At 29.4% G+C, this 27,130-nt stretch overlaps 1 protein-coding gene across 5 annotated transcripts in view; it reads right to left on the bottom strand.

Annotated features, from left to right (window-relative positions):
• LOC107449989 (CUGBP Elav-like family member 3) overlaps positions 1-26,413 on the bottom strand; it is a 35,714-nt gene extending 9,301 nt beyond the window's left edge. Inside the window, exons 1-13 of one of the 5 annotated variants that reach the window (XM_043043574.3) lie at positions 26,079-26,413; positions 19,948-20,030; positions 18,391-18,439; positions 16,892-16,966; positions 14,453-14,578; positions 14,294-14,373; positions 10,679-10,822; positions 8,678-8,813; positions 6,253-6,378; positions 5,582-5,632; positions 4,644-4,715; positions 1,382-1,462; positions 992-1,135 (exon numbers count right to left, since the gene is read on the bottom strand). In XM_043043574.3, the coding sequence (XP_042899508.1) occupies positions 992-1,135; positions 1,382-1,462; positions 4,644-4,715; positions 5,582-5,632; positions 6,253-6,378; positions 8,678-8,813; positions 10,679-10,822; positions 14,294-14,373; positions 14,453-14,578; positions 16,892-16,966; positions 18,391-18,439; positions 19,948-20,030; positions 26,079-26,310 (1,399 nt within the window). In that variant the 5' untranslated portion in view covers positions 26,311-26,413. Of the gene's footprint in view, positions 1-991; positions 1,136-1,381; positions 1,463-4,643; positions 4,716-5,581; positions 5,633-6,252; positions 6,379-8,677; positions 8,814-10,678; positions 10,823-14,293; positions 14,374-14,452; positions 14,582-16,891; positions 16,967-18,390; positions 18,440-19,947; positions 20,031-26,078 lie in introns of all 5 variants that reach the window. The other 4 variants (XM_021145198.4, XM_021145197.4, XM_043043575.3 and 1 more) reach the window with 4 other exon arrangements.
• Positions 26,414-27,130: the final 717 nt, after the last annotated feature.

Here is a 27,130-nt window from a genome sequence, read left to right as displayed (position 1 = left end):
GCGTTACATGGACAGGAAGACCACGAGAAACTTCCACAGTTAGCCTGACGGCAAAGGGATTCTAACCCATGATCTGTCTACCACTGAGGATATTTCAGCACAGAACTGTGGAGCGGAATATCAGCCTTGTGCCAGCCGGATGCGGGATTCGTATCTACTGGGACTTGAATCGGGTTCACCGCAATGGAAGGCGAACGCTCTATCTCCTGAGCCATCGTGGCTCGAGGCAATATATTATACATATATGAAACTCTATACTGTGATAGCCTGGTTGGTACAGCACTGTGCCTGTGTCGTAGAAGTCGTAGGTTCGATTCCCGCTAGCCGAAGACTCCCTGCGTAGTAAATGGTGACTGACGCACGTAAAATCTGTTGAGTCAAAAAGTTCTCCCTGTTCCCATAACAAATCAGACCTCTGGAGGTACTGATCCAGGAGTCTCCTTGTCTTCGGGATTTGCTCAAAATTAGAAGGTTATGGAGTCGAACATTAGCAGTCGTAAATTCAAAAATGGGTTAGCTGTTCAACAACGGATATAATATATATATGCAACTCTGGCCCAGGATAGCCTGGTTGGTGGGCACTGGGTCCATGTACAAGAGGTAGTGGGTTCAATCTCCGCCGACCAGACTCCCCGTGTAGTAAATGGTGACTGATGCATGACAAATTTGGTGATTCACAAAGTCCTCCTTGTACCTATTACAAATCATACCTCTGGGGGTATTGATCCAGGAGTTTCCTTGCTTCCGGATTGGTTCAAAATTACAAGGCTACGGATTTGAATATTAGTAGTTGTAAACCCAAAATTGGGTCGGCTGTTCAACGAGGGTTATAAAATATAAAAAAATATTCGGTAATCATCTTTGCTTACAAATAGTCATATACATACATTAGAATAACTTGCAAACAATGTGATTAATCATCAACATGAACAAAAACAAGTAAGGAAGAACCAAGTTTAAAATAAAAATAATAATTATGAAAAGGACAAACCAAAACATTTGCTTTGATTGGTGACACGGTCAATGAATACTTTGGAGCTAACAACACTGCCGAAGGGAAGAAAAAGCTGCATTAGTTCAACATCTCCAAATTCTTGGGGTAGGTGATAAATAAAAAGGTTGCAGCCCTCAGGACCTGCGTACAATAATACATTTCAAAATACAGAAAATTACCTGAGCTATGTACAGAAGAAAAAAAATTATTCATTATTTTTAAAATATCACATTTCCTTTTCAAGTTTTCAAATTGTTATATTAGAATAAAAAATGAACAGTTGGTTTTTACAGCAGGTGTACAACAGGAATGATTCTGACCTAAAAGATTTAAATGGCTTCTCTCAGAAGAAGCATGATGTCAACTTTAGTTTAATCAAACACTCACCTTCTCTTTGTATAGGGGATGCAGCAGCAGGAGGCGGTTGACATAGAGCATACTGACCATAGGATGACGCAGGATATGCAGCTACAAAACATTTTTTAAAGAATTTCATCAGGTGAAAAGTTTTATAAATAAATTATTTCACAAATTTTAAAAGCAAAAAGTATAATTGTTCCTTTCTATTTAGCAGAACTTATAGCATTAGATGCAAAGTTTAAAGGCATGAGAGACAAACTAAACACTCAAAATAACAAAATAAACTATCAGTGGTGCCACTGATACCCGTAAAAAAAAATCTCTGTTTTCCCTGCACATATTATACACAATATATTAAGAGGAAACCCACATTCACTGCGCTCTTGTGAACTATTTCAGGATAAAGATGCTAGTTTTAATTGCAGGAAAACTTGAAGAAAAAAGAAACATAAAACAAATAATGCTATAGTAAATGATATAATATAATATAGCTGAACTATCATCTTTAAATATGCATTTTTTAAAAGACAAAAACAGGAAATAAAATTCCCTGTTTTTTCCCAGTTTGTAAGGAAAAATTCAAAATTCCCAGCATTTTCTGTTATTTTATCTGATTTCTAAATTCCCTGTATTTTCCAGGTTTTCCCTGTGGGGTAGCAACCCTGATTGCACCTGAAAAAATAACACACACCTCCAGAATTTAAAAGGTTGATTGATTGATTGAATGTAGAAGTTTTATGGCACAAGATCCAAAGGAGGATATGCTGCGCCAAACAATTTGTTGAGTTAGATCTAATGGTAAATTGCACACAATAGTTTCATTGTCGTAAAATAAATGAAACGAATAAAATTGTTTATCTCAAGACACGTATTTTTAAAAGTTCATAAAATCAATAAAAGCGTAATTCTATAAAATACACAGAAAAGGTAAAACGGTTCATGGGTAGGAAATAAGAGTGAATAAAATCAGATAAAACAGTTATATACAATATAAAATACCAATAGCTCGCAGAAATGCGAAAATGTTAGGATGATGAATATCATCTAACAAATCCTTCATACATAAAATCGTGCTATTAAAAAAGGTAAGACGATGTCGGTTAAAACAAGGACAAATGGTTAAAATGTGATGAACCGTAAGTAAAGTATTGCAAGAGTCGCATTTGGGAGGAGATTCTCCAAACAACAGATGAAGATGCGTGAGTCGAGTGTGGCCGATTCTGAGACGATTAAGCTTTACATCTGCATTACGTAAACGTAATACAGGTAAGGGGTCTATATATGGTTTGATGTTATGAAGTTTATTTTGAGTTTGAAGGTCCCAATGCTGTTGCCAAAGGGACGAGATGAGCTGTCGAACATGTAGTTTAATGTCTGAGAATGGTACAGATATTGTTAATTCAGTAGTTGCAGATCGTGCTGCAGAATCAGCCAACTCATTCCCTGGGATACCGACGCGACTCGGTATCCAGCAAAATGAAATATTAAATCCCTTCTTGTGAAGAGCGATTAATAAATGATTAATGAAGCATAAAATTGGGTGAGTGTCACTGCGAAAATTTTCTAACTGGTTCAAAACGCTCTTACTATCGGAGTATATAAAATACTTTCGTTCGGAGCGTGAAGAAATCAGCCGCAATGCCAAAAGGATGGCAACAGCTTCCGCAGTGAAGACGGAACAAATATCTGGGATCTTGTAGCTATAAGTATCATCAGCGATGATGACACCACAGCCTACGTATTCCGTCGATTTTGATCCGTCAGTATATACAGGCATATACTCAAAATATTGGTGGCGATGAGAATTGAATATTTGTTGATAAATGATGGATGCAACATTAGATTTACTGTACAACTTAAAAAGGGAATAAAACTGATATGGTGAGATGATCCATGGTGGTATGAGAAGATGATCTATTGATTGTGTTGGCACCTCACAAATGTTAAATGTTTGTATGAGAGAACGCACGCGAGCATGAAATGGACGGACATATGAAGGTTTAGCGTCATACAATCGTTCCAAGCTTGATGGAAGGACATCGTGTTTTAGAGGGTGAGATTTGCAGGATTCCACACGATAGTAATACGCTAAAGACAATTGCATGCGACGAAAATCGAGAGATGATTGGTGACAAATGACATATAAACTCTCTACTGGTGAGGTGCGGAATGCACCACTACATATACGTAAAGCCGTATGATGTACTGTATCTAAACGCCTTAAGTTGGAAGCAGTAGCAGTACCATAGACTGCACAAGCGTAATCTATACGTGATAGTATTAACGCTTTGTACAGTCTGAGTAGGGCGATACGATCCGCACCCCAAGAAGTATTCGACAAAACGCGTAATATATTCAAAGTCTTCTCACACCGTTTTCTTAGATGTAAAATATGAGGCTTAAAAGTGAGTTTGTGATCAAATATAACACCTAAAAACTTTAATTCGGGTACAACGGGTATAGTAATGTTGTTAATAGATATAACAGGATCAAAATGTATTCTGCGTAATTTACAAAAGTGAATGCAAGAGCTTTTAGCGGGTGAAAGGGCATGACCATTTTGCTCACACCATTCCACAATTTTATTTACAGTCAACTGCAGTTGACGCTCAATGACGCGCATGTCAGATCCTGTGCCAGAATTTAAAAGGATATTTTAGTTTGGCACTTTTATTTTACTCGTGGATTGTGATCATTATTTTCTGTTGGGCATCGAAACCTTAATACAGAGATAACAAATCAAATTAAGAGTTGAACTTGATTTTTATATGACCAGAGTAAGTATATTTTAAATTTTAAACTAATTTTTGCTCTTGGAATTTATAAACAAACTTTTCATAGTGCGATCAAATTTTTAATAACTAAATTAAAATGATTTTGATTCATTAAAATGATTCTCCTGTAGGGTGACCACTCAAATCAGGTTTCAAATTTTCCTGATTTTTCTAGTTTTTATTTTTATTTTTATAAGACCAGAGTAAGTATATTTTAAATTGACTGATTTTTGCTCTGGGATTTTATAAACAAACTTTTCATAGTGCGATCAAATTCTTAATGACTAAATTAAAAAGATTTTTTTTTTCATTAAAATTATTCTTTTGCTAGAAATAATAAGATACACAACATGATTATAGTAGAATGTGTTAAGACTTAAATTGGAACAAATAAAGTTTTATTAAATATTATTTTTAAAGGGCTGTTAGCATTCAAAATGATCCAAAAAAAAAAAGTTTGGAAACCTATGCTATAAATCACAAAATTTCATATTGTAACAAGAGCCAAGACTTACAAATGCAGGGAAACGATGGTAGACTAGAATATGAAGCTGGTTGAATTGTTTCTGCATTAGTAAGAGTAGGACCTAAAGAGAGAGACAAAAAAAAAAAAAAAAAAATTAGCCACTAAACACAGACAAAGGTCTTTATGATTATAAATTTAAGTGGCTGTGTTAAATACAGCTGCATTAATAGTTTCACGTAAGTCAAATTTTAAGTTTAATCAGAGCAACTTCCTATTTAAAGTACATTTAACTGTGTAGCCAAATTTTATCTTCACTGGCAACACCACCATTGTTTTGTTTTTTGTGTATGTTTTTTATGAAGGGAAAAATCAGCCTTTTCTTACAAACAATAATGAATCTAACTTTCTAAGATCAAAAATCAGCAGGTAATATGTTAAATTCATTAATTAAATTTCCACAAACGGTCATAAAATTTGTAACAAACTTCATATAACAGGTGCAAGATCTTACAAAATTTATACTGAAAATTATATTCACAAATTAGCAACTCAACATTTAGTAAAATATGCTAAATGTGCTTTATACAAAAAAAAAATATTAAAAGATAAACTAACAAACATGATTGTAAAAAGATAACAAAAAATTTACGCATAAAATAAAAATAATTTAGGAAAAAAATAATATTAATACTTTTAAAGTTTTTGAACAATTAGGCATGAATACTATAAATTTCGATGCAAAAATTAAAGCAATACTGGCATCTCTTCATTCCCAGACAATAAAAAAATTGATATAAGAATAAAAAATCAGAAAGTATAAAAATAATTCTGTTGAGCTTACTTACTACACAAATTAGGACATGTCTCAACATAAATTAGCAATTAACACTGTTCACAAATTAAATAAATAAAATTTAAAAAAAAAAACAACTCTTAGAACAAGAAGTGATCATGAAAAATCAAGAGAACCTAAATAAAAATTTTCACCTTTTTCTAAAGTTTCTGTATAGTCTGCAGGATACACTAAAAAGAAGTTTCCTGCAATAATAAATTTTAAAACAATTAAAATTATCTTTTGCACAAAAATAACAACATTAAGAAACAAATGAATATTTTTTCTTAGAATTAGCAGAGAAAATAATGAAAAATTAATTGTAAAATGCTATTCACATTGTACGATATTAATATCAGAATTAAAATACTCTCAGAATACTTACACTCACATAAGATGAATAATAAAAAAAAAAATATTTTACAACTTTCTTATCCCAAAAACTCACAAAAAGCTTTTGAAAAAAAAAAAAAAAAAATTTCAATTACTGCATGGAGAAAGGTGCCTATCATCTATCTAACAAGATAATGTACAATACAGAAACTTCCTATTACTTTCTTATTGTGCTAAAAAGTTAATTTCATGAGAGTTAAGACATTTTAATCATATAACTGATTTTTTCAACAACAGGAAGAGATTTATTTTAAATTCTAAGTGTGCCTTTTGTATGAAATTAATATCTAATCAATATGAACATTGTTCAATTCCAACTTTGATTAGTGTGCATAAAAAGTGCTATCTCACTAATCATTATTGCAACTGAGAAACCACTGTATTTATATACAAAAAAAATCGAGATAATTTAAATATTAAAATTGAAACGTACTAGATAAATTTGTCATATCACTGGCATAAAGGTCTGCTTGAGGTGCAATCTCCCCTAGTGCAAAATTAGGTACAGTTGGTGTAGGGCATGCAGGTAAAGCTCCTGAAAGCGGATGGGTGGCAAGACCTGAAATAGACCAATTATAAACCATTAATAAATTAAGTACACAAAAATAAATTATATAAACAAAGAGTCTGCATCATTGAGAGATCTGGAAAAATTAAGTTTAAAAAAAATATTAGGTTAATTATTTTATAAGCTGTACAAATCAAGATAAATTGCAAGGGAGGAGAGATTCTTTAAAGTTTTAAAAGCAAACTTCAATAAAATTCTGGGTAATATTTTTGACGAACAAGACAATTCTTCATTTATGTATACAGTAGAGAACCAATTATAGGGAGTGCCCGGGATCAGTGCTATCCCAGATGACTGAATTTCCCGGTTTTCTGGATCGGCTAAAAAGTGTCATGTATCGATGTTTTATCAAACTCAAATAACAATGAAAAAGAGTACACATTTTAAAAGAAAAGCTCTTCTAAATTAAAAAAATAAAACATTTACAAGTTTAGACAAGAAAAACACATTTAAAAAATACAAAATTTACATATTTATTTTTTGACGATTAATGAAAATCGCCCAATTAATATTTTAAATAAAAAAACAATTATTAAAAAACTTCAATGTACTTCATACTTAATTATTAGGAAAAAAAACTGATAAAATAAAAGGAAAACTTGTTAATCACATGAAATAAAAACAACTCTTGAAAATTACCAGACAGAAATGACAGTTAAAAAGGCGCTAACATAATTATTAAAACCCCAGACATGGAAGGATATTATTAGAGCAGCTGAATTTAAAAAAAAAAAAAATTCTTAAAATTCGTGAATAAAAAGAATTTATTTATTCAGTACAAAATTTGTTGTGAATAGTGGAGGAATCAGAAATGCATCATTTTTAAAAGGAGAAAACTTCATAAAATAACCGCCTGCCACCAGTAATTAATAATTGAATGCTTAGAATAATAAACAATGTTCTCCTTTAATTTTTATACAAAAGCAGACGATTTTTAACAAAAGCAGATGTGATTCCACATAAAGCAAAATTGTCAAATGATACCACACTTCTAAAGAATCAGAATTTAATCAATTGAAAAATATTGTTCCTTTAATAGATTTTAAATAGATAAATATAACAGATGATAAAAAATATTTAAAAAAAACATTTTGTTCGTAATAATTATGCATTATCTGAAATTATATATCTAGTTATCCCTTGTACTTGTAAATTTTCCAGTTCCACATTCTCCAGGGATGAGAGTAGTCAGAAAGTAAAAAAGAGGAAATCCAAAAAACAAAAAAAAAAGAAAGAAAAAAAAAAGAAGAAAATATATATATATATATATATAAACAAAAATGTGACAAAAAAGTGCGATTTTTAAACTTGTAAACCATGTGAATATAAATCCCGATATGAGACTTTTAAATCACGTAAATATGAAACTCTACATCGAATTTAAAAAAATGCGAAAATACAAATCATGATTTTTTAATTTTTTGATCACGATGCATAATTTTTAAATCGCGCGATATTACAACCACAAAAACGAATCACGATATTGGATTTTAAGCTCACGTGAATACGAATTGCCACATAGGGCTTTAAAAGCTCGTAAATACAAATCGCGATATTGATTTTTTAAATCTCGTAAGTAAGAATCGCACTGTACAATATTTAAATCGCCTGAATAAGAATCGCAACGTTCAACTTTTAAATCAGGTAAATACGAAAATCGAGATTTGATAATAAAATCGAGATTTTAAAAATGCATAAATACAAAACACGATATTGGATTTTTAAATGTCGTAAATAAGAATCATAATATACGATATTTAAATAGCGTAAATAAGAATCGCAATGTGCAACTTTTAAATCAGGTAAATACGAAAATCGATCGGAGTTTTTGATAAAAAGGCTGAAATTCGAGAGACAAAAAAAATCTCATCCCTGTATAAAGGTCAACCAGTTTTATCCCAAGGAAATGATTTTTAGAGAAACTTCAGAGGGAGGAAAAGGGACTTCAACAATTTCCCTCCGCGGAAAATTAAATTCCTCATAAAACATTTTAACTTGGGCAAAAAAAAAATTTCAGCGGAAATTAGCGGGAAAAATGGGAAAATCTGAAAAAAAGCGGAAATCCGCGAATCCGCGGGAGAATCTCATCCCTGATTCTCCTATTAATATTCACATTATATTTGTAATTGATTTTTTAAAAAAAAAGTAATTTGGAGAATTTTCATACACTTTAAAGAAAGGGGAAAAAAAGTCACATTATATATAAAGGGAAAACTTGTAATATATTGAAAAATTTCAATTCCTCAAATTCATCTAGTAACTAAAATTTGATGCTGTGTAAAAAACATACTAGGATTAGCTGCAAGCGTTGGACTTGATAAGCCATTAGATACTGGGCTCATGGGTGGAAGCTGCAGGGGTCCGGAAACAGAATTCATATAATTTTGTTGAGCCACTGCAGATGCTAGGGCATGTTGGTGCAACACCTAAATTCACAGAAATAATCAAACTTTAACCCCTTAACAATGACATATATTTCAGAAAAATTGAATTTTTTTTTTGGCTATTTAATTTTGTTCTTTATATTATAATAAAAGTTAGAAAATGGTTTTTTATTACAAAAATAAAATTTTAAATGCAGTAACTACTGTATTTATAATTTTTATGTACACATAAAAACGTAATGGATTACACACACATCTTACTCAATTAGAGCAAATTAAACAAAATTTTGAAGCTAAAAAAATATTACTAGTATAATATAATGTAAAAACACAACAATATGATTTTCAATGCATAAATTTTACAAATCTTTTACAGTATGGTATGTCCCCCCCCCCACACACACATTTCCCTCCCTCAACTGAAGTCGTAATTGGATAAAAACTAGTGCCACTAATGCCATCTATTAGGAAAATAGTGAAATAAGTATTCTACAGAAGAAACACGAACTCAGCTCGGGCTTCACAAAATCGAAACTTTAATTTTTCTCCTACCCGAGGTAAGTTCGAGCATCACAAATACTGCACGTAGTAGTTGCCCGACCTAGATTCGGGCGACACTGGCAAGGGGTTAATAATCAAATTCAAACATTTTTATTTTTATCATTTTCAACAAGTTGCCTCTGATATCTGCAAAAAAAAAATTCCCTGTGTTTTCCCTGCACATATTATGCACAATATATTAAGAGGAAACACACATTCGCTGCACTCTTGTGAACTATTTCAGGACAAAGATGCTAATTTTAGTTGCTGGAAAATTTTGGAGAAATAAGAAACTGCTGAACATACTACTTAAACAATGCTATAGCAAATGAAATAGTTTAGTATAGCTGAAATATCATTCTTAAATATCCCATAAATTGCAATTTTAGATTTGAAAGGTCTGCATTTTTTAAAAGACAAAAATAAGAAATAAAATTCCCTGTTTTTCCCAGTTTGTAAGGAAAAATTCAAAATTAACTGCATTTTCCCTGTTATTTTAGCTGTATTTTCCAGTGGCAATTCTACTTAAGTATGCAAAAACTAAAATGGAAAGTAAAATATTCAGAAATTACCTAGCTTCTTTTATAAACAATCCGATTTTCGGATTCGGGAGAGAAATTACAATAAAAAAAGATTGAAATTTAAGAAAATTAAGAGATGCTGCAATTGTCCATTATGATATCTTTAATATGATGTTAGTATAATACAGGAATTTTGAATTTCAGTTAACACTTTTTGAACTGTTGGATTTGCGACAATATCATGTCAAATCCCTATCACTTTTCTACATATTTTTGTGGTTTTTGTAATGTAAATAAAAATGGCGACGACGTAGATGAAGAAGATGATCAAATGAAATTTTGATATAATACTTTAAATTAATACATAAAATTAAACGTATATCAATTCTAGAGCATCTGGGACTTACTTTTCCCTCTTTAACAAACATAGCAGTGAAAATATGAGATACTGGCATCATATTAAGGAAAAAAATTAGCCTAAAGTTAAGATAAGTAACAAAAAATGGCAACCCTATTATGAGTAACTGTTTGACAATTAAGCAACCCTATCGGCAATTCCGAACTGCGAAATTGCCTTTAGAGTTGAGGATAGTGTGGAGGTTATGATTGCTCTTATTTTTCCCTCGCCTGATATCCGTATAAGGAAGGGTCACTCAACTCTTCTAAAGGTCAGCTGATCAGCTTTTGGGAACCCTTGAACTAAGATATAATAACATTAAAATTGGAGCAAACAATGAAAAATATGGAAGCTAAAAATGTAAAAACAAAATTAAAGATAATTTAGAATTTCATTCATCAATTAATAATAATTTCATGTAATAACAATCAAAAGGAAACTATAATTACTTGAGAATAAGCTCCATACGCTCCAATGTGACTCAGCACAAAGGGGTTTAAAATGTTGACATTTCCCGACATCTGATGAAATTTGCGGACCTGCCGCTCTTTTTCAGTGTCTGCAAACTTTACAACAAGACTAGATGATGCCCCCTGAAGAAACAAGCAGGTTTTAATGCAATTTCATAAATAATGTTAGTTATTAACAAAATACTTTCAAACACAAATTTTAAAGAAAGTTATTTATTAAAAGCTCAGCAAAATTAACAAACTAAAATCAAAGGCCGTGAGAGTAATATCCAAAATATTGTTTTGACTTCCTTGTTTTGCATTCAGTCGAATCCCCATGTTACGAAGGACTCGGGAGACAGAAAAGGTTTCATTAAATCGGGTCATTCGCTAAATCCAAATGCAAGAAAAAAAAGAAAAGAAAACATACTGAAATAGCTTTATTTTACACATTTAAATTACGTATGGAAAAAAAAAAATTCTTCAATATTTACGAGTTTTATACATTCTTCTAATTTCTTTTATAAATAAAACAATTCTTTTCGACATTTTTAAACAGTTTGTACTGTGTCAAGCACTACGAAAATACAAATCCAATTTTCACACACCCGCTAGATAGCTCGTATTTTTGCAATTAAGATGCCGCTGCTTCAAACGAGCCTTTTAGAGATCCCAAGCCTGGAATCCGCTAACATTTCGATTCTTATTCAAGCAATATTAATATCAAACATAGCTTTTGGTACTTCGGTGATTTAAAAGTTGCACATTGCGATTCTTATTCATGCGATTTGAATATCGTACATTGTGATTCTTATTTACGAGATTTATAAATCCATTTCTATTCTAAAAATCAATTTCTATTTATGCGTTTTTAAAAACCTGTGTAGCGATTCGTATTCACGCGAGTCTAAAATCCAATGTCGTGATTTGTTCAGGCGGTTAAATATCGATTTTCATATTTATACGTGATTTTAAAATAATGCGTTGGGATTCGCATTCACGCGACCTAAAAATTATGCAACGTGATTCGTATTTACGCGATCTAAAAATTACTCATTGTGGTTCGTATTTACGCAATCTAAAAGCTATGAATTGTGATTTGTATTTACGCAATTTAAAAATTCTAGAACGCAGTTTGTATTTTCTCATTTATAAAATCAAATGTCGAGTTTCATATTCAAGGGATTTTAAAATCCAAGATCGCTATTTGTATTCACGTGATTTTGAAATCAATTATCGCGATTCTTGTAAAAAGTAAGTTTTTGTTTAATTAGTTACTATAAATGTGACTGTTTTAATATTGACAATTATTAGTATATATAGGCATATTAAAAACTTACATTCTGTGCTTGCAAAGAAGAATGTGACACAGGCAGGTAAAGAAAGAAAAAATAGGATTTGTCAAAATATGTTTGAAGATGGGCTAACGACTAAATTAATCACCAATTAGTTTGCCCTCATTCTCAGCTGCATTATGAGCAATTTGACCTTTTGAAATGATTCTTTTTGCTTGTTTTGTAAAACATGAAGCATTTGCAGCAAATTAAATAAAAATGAAAAAAAGATATAGCTAACATAAAAGATATAGCAAACAAAAACAATCACTTAAAAAGTGATTCAATTTTTTTTTAGGAAAAAGAGTTGATAAACTCAGCACCAAAATTTAAAAAATAATGCTGCTGTTATTTATGCTATAAAATGTGAAATTCTGATCAGATGAAAAATAATTATCTAAACAGCTGCTGATCATCATGTAATTTTAAAACTAAAATAACAGTTTTTGTATGTTAAGGAGTTACTATATGTTTCTACTTCACAGCTATTGATGTGTTTAACATGGCTCTAGCTAGATTAGATGATAATATGAACATAGTGACTCTAAAGTTTCTTTCTTTTCTAAATAATTTAAAAAGTCATATTACTGATATATTTGTCATAAATCACGTAACAGTATTTAGTAAAAGAAAGGGAGCGTTAATGTATGTTCTCAGTAGCTTTAATTTGCTAAACCAGGCAGTTTCTCAAGTAATAATTGTCTTGCTCAAGTGAACTGAAGAAAAATATTATTTCTAGCTATTTTTTCAATTGGTAATTTTACTTTTTACTAAACGTTAAGTATCGATATAATCATTTATATATTAATAAATTAGTACACAATTTTATGTCAACACATAGTTATTTATTATCTTAAATTGTCTGGAATTTATTATTAAACAAGTGCAAACACGTAAAACTTACTCGCGTGGAAATTCAGCTTTTTTGCCTTTTGGCCAATGTCACCCCTGATTATGCATTTGAGTAACCCCTTTTTGAGTAGTCCAATTCGTGTGATTTAGTTGTCTCTTTTTTTTTTCGATAACAGTTTACATGATTTTTTATTGTGATAATTATTTACAGAATGCAAAAGAAATAACGTATGCATTATCCCCCTCAACAAATCTGAGAATATCACCCATAATATTAGAATAAAAAATTATTACACATTAAATTTTAAAAAAATTATAGCTTTTTTTTTTTTTGTAAACACAGTTGTTCTTTTAAATTAGTAATATGCATGTTTGTTATTATTAAAAGTATCTTGCAGAGAAATATTAGTGCTAGACTGTTTTGTCGCACACAGCTCGAAAACATTCTGCTACAGGGTAGAAGCTCAACTTCAAAATTAAACTAGATTAACTTTTACAGGGTGTGTAGCCAAATTATTCAACAAAAAATAAACACCTTTTTAGCACTTTTCAAGCACTCAAAAAATATTTTCAAGCACTTTAAAATAATATCATAATTAGGCAGGATCGGAAAATTTTTGATAATTGACGGTTTTACTTTGTTTTAACTGCCATGTCAAAAAAAATTAAAAAAACCTTTTGGCATTGTTTTTGACAAATGTCAAAAATCATGTAAACCGAATGGCGTTTTCATTCGCTACGAACTACAATACGCTGAAATAGATCGGGGCTGAATTAATTGTGAAAATGCTGAATTGAACAATGTGAACTGTGTCTTTTTACATAATTGAAAGCAAAAATCAACATGGTAAAGGAAAAATGTAATCTTAAAAAAGGGAAAATAAAGCACTTTTTAAAAACACCTAAAGAGAGAAGCGCCTTTAAAGGCTTTTAAAAAACAAAAATCGAAAATAAGCACCTTTAAGTACTTTTTAAAAACACTATGCACCCTGTTTTAATACTATGGTTAAATAAGTTCAGTGAAATTCTAAAATATTTTATTATGAGCTCAGAAAAATTCCTAAATTATTATTTATTATTACTTGAGTGTGTGTGTGTCTATTACTGGAGATAAATATAACCTTACATTAAAAATCCATTGCAAACGCTTATTATATTATTTGCAACCGTTTATCATTAAAATGTTTACTTATTTATTTATTTTTTAATTTAAAAAATAAAATAAAGAAAAGGTGTGCTTGAGTTACTATAAAAGATCTGTGCCAAACTTATTTAAATGAATATATTAAAAAAAAAAAATTGAAAAATAGCTGAATATACTTCCATTAGTGTAATGAACAACCACAATACAAATTTTAATAGATAAGATTTAAATGCTTACGCTAAGATAAGATTTAAATGCTTACTAAGATAAGATTTAAATGCTTACGTTCATAGTCTGACTCCCATGCAGGGCTTTTATGGCTGACTTGGCATCCAAAGGATTTTCATATTTAACAAATGCACAACCTACAATAAAATTCTTTTTTTTTAGAAAAAACAAAAACAAGGTGAATTAACTCTTTATAAGAAAAGGTTTTCAAAATACCTTTACTCTGACCATCAGGACCTCTTAAAATTGTACATTCTTCAATAGTTCCAAATGGACTGAACAATTTCAAAACATCTTCATCATTTTGTTGTTTGCTGAGCATACCAACAAAAAGTTTCCTTTCTTCTGAAAGAAAGCGGGAACAGTTAAATTATCTGCAAAGTAGTCATAAAAATCACTGATTTATAAAAATCAGCCACTCTTTAAAATCAAGAACAGAAATATTACAACAGCTGAATATGTCAAAATCATCCGCTAATAAAAACCATTATCGCAGGTATTAAAAAAATCAAGCTTCAGGAGAAATGTTTTTAAAATGTAAAAGTCGTGCTTTTTACAGTTGGAATATTTACAAAGTGGCTAAAAATAATCAGAAAAAATAAAACTTCACTTTTCTTTGATTTTTCCAGAATATTTTTATTTGATTTCTCTGTTTTTTGTAACCAATCATGTAAATTTTGTTATTAATTTTTACTGTTACGCCTAATTCATATACATAAAATATATTACAAAGCACTGAAGCCTGTCGTAAAGGTTTGGAAAAAAAAACCTTTTTCTTAAATTATTAATCGCAGGTATTAAAAAAATCAAGCTTCAGGAGAAATGTTTTTAAAATGTAAAAGTCGTGCTTTTTACAGTTGGAATATTTACAAAGTGGCTAAAAATAATCAGAAAAAATAAAACTTCACTTTTCTTTGATTTTTCCAGAATATTTTTATTTGATTTCTGTTTTTTGTAACCAATCATGTAAATTTTGTTATTAATTTTTACTGTTACGCCTAATTCATATACATAAAATATATTACAAAGCACTGAAGCCTGTCGTAAAGGTTTGGAAAAAAAAAACCTTTTTCTTAAATTATTGAAGTCTAATTTTTTTTGTTTTTTTTTTTAGAAAACTTTTAAGATATTTTAGTTAAATTTGAAATTTTCAGATAAAGAAAAATAAAAAAAGTTAGTAAAATAAAATTTTTAATAGCATAAACTTGAATTAAATTTAGTATGGTACAAGAAAGTCTCTATTAAAAAAAAAAAACATTCACATTATTTATTATTGCTTGGCACTAAATTTTAAAATCTACAAATTATTATGATATAAATTATTAAATATTATATATTAAGAGTAGTTTTGAGTATTCATGTTTAACAGCAATGAATTATAAAAATTAGTATTAGTTGATATTAAAAAATTAGTATGCTATACGTAATGGTAAATTAATATGTGATCAACAGTAGTACGATACATGTTTAGTATGAAATTTTTTTTAATTTAGTAGCATCAATAAAATTTTATTTACATAATTATAAAATAAGGTTTTAGTATAGTCATTTACATAAAATCTTGATTAACTACAGCTAATTTAATTTCTCACGGGATTCACTGAATTTTTCTTTCCAATTTGATTTGTGTTGGAAGAAATTTATTTCCTGCACAGTGGTTTTTTCACCACTGTTAAAGAAACTTTTAATCCCTGATTTTGGTTTCTTTATGGCATAATATAAATTGCAGATGATTTAAAGCTAATTTTTGCTTAAGTTTCTTCACATGATCTCACACTAGACTTTTCAATTTTGTCCATTTATAACCCAAGATAATTGCTTTTTTAAATATTCATTCTTAACACTTTGCTTGAAAAAATAATCACATATATATAACTGCCAAGGTTTAAAATCTGCCTAGTTTGAAATTAAATTGAACACAAGAACTTCATTTTTCAAGAAACAAAAGGAGACATCTATCTGTCTTTGAAGAAAGAGTCCCTGAAAGATACCAGTGTGCATAGCCAAATCTTTCAACAAAAAATAAGCACCTTTTAAACAATCAAAAAATATTTTTAACCACTATATACATTAACAAAATGCAAAATAATTATCAAAGACCTCACATGATCATGATAAAATAACTAGTTTCAGACAATAAACTCTTTTTTTTTTATTATATTAGCCACCATAAAAATAGTAAGAGATTTTTCGGTTCGATTTTAGAGGGTGGAAAATGAAGCCTGAAATGGGAAATATCTTGCAAAATGCAGCAGAGTTGCACATAAGAGTGCAAGAACCTCACCGAACTCAGCTCAGTAGTCACTCCCAAGTATTTCATCAAACATGCAAAATGATAGGTGGTTTCATATGCTACGTACTGACGCCATGCCAAAATGGATTGTAGTCAAATGAATTGTGAAAACGTTGAATAGAACAGTGTGAAAGCCACACCTTTGCATAATACGCGGCAAAAATCGACATGGCAAAGAAAACAAAAATCAAATTTTTGAAAAGGGAAAATAGAACACTTTTTAAAACCACCCTATGAAAAAAGCACCTTTAAGGACTTTTAAAAGACGAAAATCGAAAAAAGCACTTTTTAAAAACGCTACACACCATGGATACTAATTTAAAACCACATTAATTATAAATAGTGTAAAATCGTTCGCTTGCCTCCGTAAAAAAAGGAGTCTCTAAAACTATTCCTTCGGTGGGAAGGGGATAGGTTGAAGGTAGAGGATCTGCAGCCTATAACAGAAAATTTCAATAAGCACTTTTACTGTTGCATGGCTCCAAAAGGCTATTAAAATATCAAATACATTTATTTATTAGTATATGTCTAATCTCCTTATTATTTGGTATATTTTGTCAATTTAATTATTTTTAATTAAGTTATGTTAAATATTGCTTGTCTGTTTTTTTTTGCCACACCCTGTAACAATAGTTAGCCCTGCAATATATACTGTAATATATATATACTGCATATAAAATAAACACATTATACAACATTGTACACATTATTATACATACTATATACATTATATTTCAGGGTGCGTAGCCAGATTTTTCAAAAAAAAATAAGCACCTTTTAAGCACTCAAAAAATATTTTTAATCACTTTCCAAAAAAAAAAAAAATCATAATTAGGATCTATGCAGTAATAAAAATAATCTTTTTCTGTCGTTTAAAAGTTCTTAATTTATAAATAAAAAATCAATAAAATTTAGAAACTTTACATAATCACGAATTTTTTGTAATTTAGAATGACAATCGATAGGGCAAAGAAAAAATCTCTTTTTAAAATAGGGAACATAGATAGAAAGCCTTTTGTACAAACTCCGAATAAAAAAAGCACCTTTAAGGGCTTTTATAAAAAACGTAAATCAAAAATAATCACCTTTAGGCACTTTTTAAAAATGCTATGCACCCTGTATATAGTGTAATACAATATACCGTGTAGCCTTGTAATATATAGTTAGAGTTCTCAAAAATCAACTTTTGCAATTTTAAGGTGTATATCCTACTTAACTTTCTACCTGTCTAATAATAAAGTTACGCGTGAATTTATTATAGAATTTTTTTCAAAAAAAGTTAAAGCAACACTTAGATAAATGTACTAAATTAAAAATTATACAATATTGAAATTTGATACTTCATTAAAATTATAAAATTAAATTAATTATTCTGATTCAAGTGTTCCAGTTTTTGTTTAAATTAGAACTATTCATTATTGCCTTTTTATCATACTGAATATAAACCAATAAAAAATTTTGCTTAAAGCATTTCAGAATTGAGTTTAAGTTTTTTAGCATTTCTATAAGGAAAGAAGATATTTTCAGAACAGCTTGTTTGAAGGGAGAGAGAGATCATTTTTTTTTTATTTCTTGTCTCTGTCAAATCATTTTTGTTTTTAATTAATGTTCTTAGTAATAGTTTAAGAAGTAGAATAAATTATTTTAGATTAATTGTAAACAACAAAATTTGATAATTCTTGGTACTTAAGAAAAAAAAAATTATTATTTTAAATAGATAGTTATGGAAGTTCAAAAAAACCTTATCTCGACTATGACATCGTAATACATACAGATGAATTGTAATAGTTAGCACAGCTATAAATTTAATGCATAAAGTATGTGAAAAGATAAAATATATTGTATGCAACCATAAATATACCTCCTTTGTTTTCACTATCGGCTGGTTTCACTTGAATAGGTCGTGTCATCTGCAACAAAATAAATGCCAGTAATAATGTGTACAAACTAATAAATAAATTCATATTAAATAGCTTTTTTATGTAACTGAATTTGAAAGGTGGAATTCAAATAAGAGCCAAAAATAATTGAAAAATAAAATATTTTTTCGATGTTACTTATATTTATTTGTAAATTAGAAACTTGTTCTGTAGTTTGTATAACATAGTTGAATTTAGATCAGTAATTTGGAGTAAGATGAAAAAAGTAATTTTTCTAGCATTTTTTTTTTCTCCCCATTTATCCATGTTTTTTTTTTTCCTGGCAGATTAGCCAAACTCAGGTTAACTCAAATTAGGTCAGTTGAAAGCCAATGAGAACACTGCCCACATTATTATTAAAGAAAATTATGCCAACTGATATTTTTTCTACTCAAAAATGCCACAAAAACTTTAAAAATATGTTTTCAAAACTACTAATTAAACTATAATAAAAATTACCATGTAAAAGAATTATTACTCATTAAAAAATATATTTTTTTAAAACAAATTTGTCAATTTTATTTCAAATAATAAGACTCTGCAATTAATCATTTCAAAATCATTCTATTCTCCCAATTAGAATATTATTTATTACTAAGAGTTAACTTTTTAAACTTTAATGTTCAGTTGGAATTATAATTTTGCTTAAAACTCTTTACTCAAATGCTAAATTTAAAACTCACATGTCCTAATAATATATTAAAGCATCGAGATTTTAAAAATCAAGTAAAAATTTGCCAAGTAACTGCAAAAAAAATTAGCATAGCTGCTAACACAGATATGAAAATATCCAGTAAATTTTACAAAATAACATAAATTTCATGATAATTGTAGCAAAGTATACTAAAAATTTTACACATAGGGAATTTTAGGGGTATTTGTAGTCTTCAAAATAGAAAAAACTGGAATACTTTCCAGTTATGATTTCACATTAAATGATCTTGAAATGTTATGCATTATGTTCATTCATAATTTTGAATAGTAATAGGCATTTAATTCATCTAAAATAGTTAGCTTAGTTTTTTAAATGGGGCTCGCTTCCTTATGTATTAGTGACATTTGTTTAAATTTTCAAGCAAGCAATAATGTGCACCAAAATTCTATTTCAATAGGGATTTTTTTAAGGAAACTTACAATATTTCAGGGAATTTTTAAAAATTTACAAAAACCAGGAAAATTTTTATTAAAACAATACACCAGGAGAAATTGGCAAAACACAGCAGAATTGGCAGCTGTGAATGAGTGAAAAACCAAGGTTTTTGATGGAATGAAATGTATTTTTTTTTTTTTTTTTTTACATAATTTTGGCCCAGTTACCTTGAAATTTTTATTAGCTTAAGTAACATTGAAATTCCAGAACTTTCCAAAATCTGGCCTTTCCAAACCCCTGAGTAGTGCAGATTTTTGAATTTGTATTGTTTACTATGAAAAGTTGAAATACAAACATAACATTTGCTTTCCATTAAAAAACATTCTAAAATCAGAAAATGCACACTTACACCAGGAAGAGTTTTTTGTTCGTGAAGAGCATTTTGTGCTTTAATGGCGCTCTCTCGTGCACAATATGTCAAAAATGCACATCCTGCAAAAATAAAAAAACATTACAAATTTGAAAAATATATATACATAGGTTATTTTGTTACGATATTGGTTACAAACGCATAATGGTTAAAAGGATATGGACAATTAAATTAATATACCGATAGATAAAAAAGATAATAGATAGATAAATGATAGATAAATGTCAAAATTAAGTTTGATATTTTATAAATGAAACTCCCCGATATCATTAAACTTCAACTTCTTTCATTAAACTTTGAAATATACTTCCCCCCTTTTTTGGAGTAGAATAATTAATAATAAAAGCTACTGGGTTAATTGGTGAATAATTGATAATACTAATCAACATATCCAGGAGATCTGGCAAAGCTCTGTATAAAATTTCCCCAACTTTTTCAGGATTTTCAGAAAGAAAAAAAAAAAAGGATTTTGAAGGAATTTACTTCTTTAATGATTAAAAAGCTATTATGATACTTCTTTACTTTTTGTGGCACAATACTTATTTAACATGACATTTACTATTTACAATTGATAGATATATTTATAATTAATTCAAATTTATATGAATAAACAATATTTATCTTGATTAAATTTTTTTACAGTTGAAAAAATTTGATAATCTATATTCATATTATGTTGCACCATCAATTTGGGTATTTTTCTATATATTAGCAACACTTTAGTTATTATTTATTTTCTTGAGCTCCTTTAAGTAATAATTTAAGTAATGATAAAAAATTAGTTATACGTTAAGTATTTACTTAAATTTCTCTTGTTAGGTAGTAATTATTTAGAATGATTTTGTATTTTTATAGAAATAAAAAATCAGTTACTAAGTAATTATTTCAATTTATTGTTAATCCTTTCTAAAATGGCTGAAGAAATTTTAAACATAAACGGTGCTATTGTACCGCAGACTGTCATAACAATAATTGCAGAACAGCGAGTGAAAACCACAGAACATAGTTTTAAGAACCTCTTCATAAGAGAAGTACTAAAAAAATATCCCTATTTCGAAATTAAATAAAATTTTTAGATTACTATTATAAACCAGAAGATAAGGAATCATATTTCATGATTACAATTGTAATTCAGGATGCATTGCCAAATTATTCGACAAAAAATAAGCACGTTTTAAGCACTTTTCAAGCACTGAAAAAATATTTTTAAGCACTTTAAAAAAATTGACAGTTTTATTTTGTTTTAACCGTCATGTCAAAAGAAAAAAAAATTTGGCATTGTTTTTGACAATAGTCAAAAATCATGAAATTTTGAATCATGTAAAACGATTGTTGTTTTCGCTACAGACTCACAATACGGCAAAATAGATTGGGGTTGAATTAATTGTGAAAACGTTGAATAGTACAATGTAAATTGTGTCTTTTTAATAATTCGTAAAGAAAATCAACATGGTAAAGGAAAAATCTCATTTTGAAAAAGGAAAAATTGAACACTTTTTAAAAACACCCAATAAAAAAAAGCATCTTTAAGGGCTTTTAAAAAAACGAAAATAAGCACCTTTAAGCACTTTTTAAAAAGGCTATGCACCCTGTAATTATAATTACAATATATATAATATTTAACAAAAAATAAGATTATTAATGAATATAAGTGAATACATCCAATCTTTAAAGGGAAAGATTAAAGATAGCTAGACTAAAATAATTAAAATGGCCATCAAAAAAATTACTATTATTCGACACAGACTTGTCACAACCTATTCAATTTGACACTCTTTCCACCACACCAACGCAATCCTTTTCTTGCTTTCTGGGGGAGCGGTATTTTCGACTTTCCCCCGGATCATCCTGTTACAATTATTCTTTTAAATTCTTTTTATTCATTACACAAAAAACCTTACTCAGGTATGGGGTTTTACTCTCTTAAACTGACTAAAACTGTCTTAAAGTGTTGAAAACGTTGAATATTGGTAAAAGGAAAAGATTTTATATGTGTAACCATTGTACGCATAACCTAATATATATAATTCTCTTACGTGGCTCCTAAATTTTGGCTGTATTTCTTTTACGCTGGTGGCAACATTTGCTTTGTTTTGTTTAAGTTTTGAAAACACCAAAGCATTCTGCCTTTTAATGATGTGTTTCTGGTCTAATATACATAATTCTCTTACGTGGCCCCCAAAGTACTTTGTACAACTAAATAAGATTCTTTTCACAACACTTAAATATTTACTTTATTTTCTTCATTTATAGACAAAACAGTCGGCAAAGAATTCTGTTAGGTTAAAAAACATTTCGCTAAAAAAAGAACGAATTCTAAAAGAAATAAAAATAAACTTAAAAAATAAAAATGCTGTTGCCAGCCATAGAATTTTTTGAAAGTTAACTTAGCAACATATTTAAAAATGACATAGAAGCGCAACTGGATCAAAATTAAGTCACCTGAGCGCTTGACGTAACAAATCCTTCAATTCTATAAGTGTTGTATCGCCAAATGCCCAAATTAACAATTGTGTTTTTAAAGAAATTCTCTCTCTCTCTCTACTATTCAGACTACTATTTCATTATGTTTTACAACACATGGCTTTAACACTCTGGTGGGAAAGACTTTAAAATAAAACTTACAACAGTTACTTTTCTGAACAACTGAAATTTGGAATAGTGTGATTAAGAAAAATATGTAAACTGTTTGCAATTTCAAATTAATATTTAAATGTACAGGTTTAGAATTTTCTACAGTGAAAAGTTTTCGGTACTTCAGTATTCAAAAACGTATACAAAAGCTAGACGTTAAGAACGTATCCAATGAACGAGCGAAGCGATCATTGGATTGCGAAGCAATCCGAAATGAACTGCGAAAGCAGTTCCGGGGGTTGGTGAGCGCCAGCGAGCAGGGGGCGAAGCCTCTTAGTAATTACATATATTAATAAATATTTGATAATTTTTATACAATTTACTTTGAACTGTTAAAGGAAAATAATATAATATAATAGAAAAAGATTAACAACTTTTGAAGCTGCACAATTCATTAAATAACATAAGTAAATACCTTATCCTTTAAATATGCTTTTAATACTGATAAAATATGTTTTTCTATAAGAATAAATAATGCAATATAAAAAATAATGATAAACGTTTATAATAAAACAAAAACTTGTCTTCAATTTGCGCTTTGTTCAAAAATTAATCTTTTATTTTTCACAATATTTTTTTTAAATTGCGGCATAATTTGAACAAAAGGGATTAGGACAGTTTTGGTCAAAGGTGTTTTGGACAGGACAGTTTAAACTCCGGTTTAATCCATTCTGTCCTAAACCTCGCCAACTCTATAAAATTTAAAGTTTCAAATATAACAGGGGATGTAACAGAGAGGACAAAACTAAATGTCCACTCAGTTACACTAAATGTAAACAAAGCTAATTGGTTTATGACCATTAAAAAGGAACTCTAGAAATGTAAACAAGAGCTAATGCATCCTGATTCAACTAGTTTAAACCAGTTCCTCCACTGTTAGAGCACACTTTTTTTACAAAGCCCTGCCATTTTTATTTGATAGTGTGTTTAGTTTATAGATAAAAGTTTTTTGAATGACTAATCAATATGACAAAAAACAGCAGTAGAAAAAATGTGAGAATAGAGAACTAGAACGTCCCAGGAAAAAAGATACTTGCAAGAAAGATAAAGAACATAAAATGAAAACTTATAACAGAATTATTTCGAAGAAAAACCATAACAGAGAAATAGATAAATTGAGAAAAAAAAACAAAGGAAAAATAAAAAAGCACTTATACAAGCTGCAGAAATTCAGGAAGGATATTCTCTTCATAATACTCCTTAGACATTGGAGAAGCCAAAAGTGCATTACCTGTATCTCCAAGAAAACGTTGTACTGTTCAACACATACTCTGTAACCTTACTAACATAACAAAAGAAACAGCCTAGTAATGAAATTTCTGATGTAACAAAAAAACAACTACTCATCTGATAAACTTTCTTACCAGACTTCTGATACAACTGAGTACAGGATAGTCAGAGTAAATGGACAGAAAGTCACAAAGCAAAAAAAAAGAAGTATTTGCAGTTCACCTTGATGGAAGCATATCAAGTTTTAAAGCAGATGCATCCAAACATAAAAAGTGGCAAATTTAATTTTGCCGTACTACGACCTATCCGTTTTTTATGCGTAGGTAAAACACCATAAATATGTCTATGTGTTACTCATGAAAATGTGAATTTACTATTTAAATCACACTGTTGTTTGCCTAACAATTACATAGAATTACTAAATATAGCGACTTGCAACAATTGATTTTTCATTTTATAACTATTGTTGAACAGCTGACCCAAATTTGAGTTTACAGCTACCAATGTTCAACTCTGTAGTCTTGTAATTTTGAACTCAATTCAAAAGAAAAGGGGACTCCTGATCAGTAATGCCAGAAGTTTTGATTTGTTATGGGAACTTGGAAAACCTTGTGACCCCAACAGATTTAAAGATAGTTTATAGATAATTTTGCAAGTGTAGAAAGTTCAAGGAAAAAATAGGGTAGTTAATTTTGTTGCCCAAAATAACTTAAATTGAGAAAGAAATAAGCAATGTGCATGTTTTTTTAACATGGTTTGGTAAAATAAAAACTAGCATGGGTATAATGTTAGATATTATAGCAATGCAGCCAACTCCGACTTTAAATAACCAAAGAGTCAATTTTAACAGTGATATTTTTGTTTAACAATTTGCCAAATTTGTAAGATGTCGTCTCTGTTAAGACACATTATTTGGACTTAATAAAAATGTGTTTGCAATTTTATAAGTCTTTATTTTATAGTACTTTATTTTACCATGAAATATGATAATTTAAAAATAAAATTACCTACAGATAATATTTAGGATGGTCCAATTCATAGAATTTAGCGTAAATAACAGTGAATGTAAAAAAATATGGGATTTTATTTGACCCCTCTGTTACAAGAACTTTTAATTAACTTGTAATTTAATTATGAGGCTTTTTAACTATTTTATGCCAATTAATTACATTGCACCCTAAAGTAGCATATTCTTGCAGAATTTTCTGCTTTCAGAAATATTTAATATATTTTTCAGAATAAAATACTAACGTAATTTACCCTCCGTTATACTTGGAATTCAACTAATTCAAAACATAGAAAACATGAGTTTAGAACCTAGAATATGCCATGAAGTTTCGAATACTGAAAAGAAATCTTTAAAATATCAAAAAGAAAAATAAATTATGAGAAGACAACTCAGGATTAGGCAATGGAGAAGTTCTCTTCGAATAATTTGTTTGCATTTTGATTTTTTTTTCAGCAATTGAAACTTATGACTTACTATTTTTATTTGAAATCAATATTTATTTATTTTTAATTTAGTAATGAAAGTGAATGACAATTTGTGATGAAAAGTTTCGTTTCTCCTGTGGTTTAGTGTAATCTTTTAATATCATGCATTTATAATAGTTTCTAAAATGAATTATAAAATACTATTAGTTACTTATACAAATATTTTTTAAACAAAATATAATACAAGTTCTTCTTTTATAACTTAGAAGCATAATTATTAAGGTACTTTAAACACGAAAAGTGGCCATAATTAATTTTCTAGTCTTGCCCATTATCAATCCTGATAAGTGATTATTTGTAATCAATTATATTTTGTCCCACTGTGCTAATTATTGTGCGATTTTAAAAGAAAAAGCTACTGCTTGATTACAGAAATAGAAATCATTAAACAATATAGCAAGGTAATATCGTTGAATCCTTAAGTAAATAAATATGAGAAAATGTAACATAGCCTAAATATAATCAAACGAAATTTCGCATTATTTTGGAAAAAGAATCTTTTCAGAAAGATGCCTTGAACACATTATTAAAAAATAAACATAACTAAAGCAAAAATTATAGTAACTCATACAAACACTAATATCATACTAAAAAGAACAATAAACAGACGCCGATAACAGTATGAAAGAGAATGCCGGTGTAAATGACTCATACATTTCATAAAGGTATTATTAAAATAGTCACAAATTTCCTTGGAATGAAAAGAAATGAAACTAAATTCGTTATCTGAAAACGAAGACATAAACAATCACCTTTGTGTAAACCAGTATATTTGTCTTTGAGTACTGTCAACTCATATATTTTACCATAATGTTCAAAAATTGGTTTCAGTTGTTTCTCTTCCAAATTTCTGGGAATTTGACCAATAAACAGTTTGATAGCATCATGATCCTTGTTGGGAGGTTGATTATCACAGTTATTATGTTGTCCAACACTTAATTGTTTCGAGATAGGATCCAGATAACCATTAACAAGCGCGGCCATGTTGATATTCGGACAACACGCTTAGTATTTTTTTCTTCTTTTTTCTTTTTGTGCAGATCTGTCAAACAGACATAGCAATTAGCGATCGAAAAAGGCAATAGATGGCGCTTATCCTGATATTGATTGATATTAGCTTCAGATTAGAAGAAGTGAAAACCAGTTTTTACTGTTGGCAACACAAACAGGGTTACCATTATTAATTGTTGTTTTTTTGTTTACCTTTTCCGGTTTTAAAGTTTACGGCTGCTTACTAGAGCTTATAGATGGTGCTTTCTTCACTAGGATGCGCTACATGCTCTTTACATTATATACTTCCAGGTTAATCTTACCGGTGTATTTTGAAACCATTTGACTCACAACGTAATATTGTGTTTGATACACGAAATACTAACGATTACGTTGTGAGCCTTAAAATACGCCGGAAGCGGTGAAACAGAAGTATAGGCAGTAAAGAACTTGCAGTGCACCCTAGTGGAGAAAACAGTATCCATTTGTGTATAAAAAAGAATCGTCATTTGAAGACGAGTCTCTTCAAAACGTCAGAATCGTAAAAAAAGAAGAAAAAAAAGAATCGGTATAATACACTTCAACACTTCTTACCTTGTCAACAGGGCCGGGATAGCCTGATCGGTAGGGCGCTGGGCCAATGTCCGAGAGTTCGTGGGTTCGAACCCCACCGGCCGAAGACTCCCCGTGTAGTAAAGTGACTGACACACGTTAAATCTGTAGAGTCTCAAAAGTCATCCATGTTCCCATAACAAATCAATACCTATGGGGGTACTGGATTGGAGATCGATCGTTCTCTGATTCAGGTCAAAAT

Source organism: Parasteatoda tepidariorum, chromosome 4, assembly GCF_982258835.1.
Source record: "Parasteatoda tepidariorum strain Cologne lab strain chromosome 4, Ptep-v5.0, whole genome shotgun sequence".
Taxonomy (NCBI): Eukaryota; Metazoa; Arthropoda; class Arachnida; order Araneae; family Theridiidae; genus Parasteatoda; species Parasteatoda tepidariorum.
This window is presented reverse-complemented; position numbering and strand designations above follow the sequence as displayed.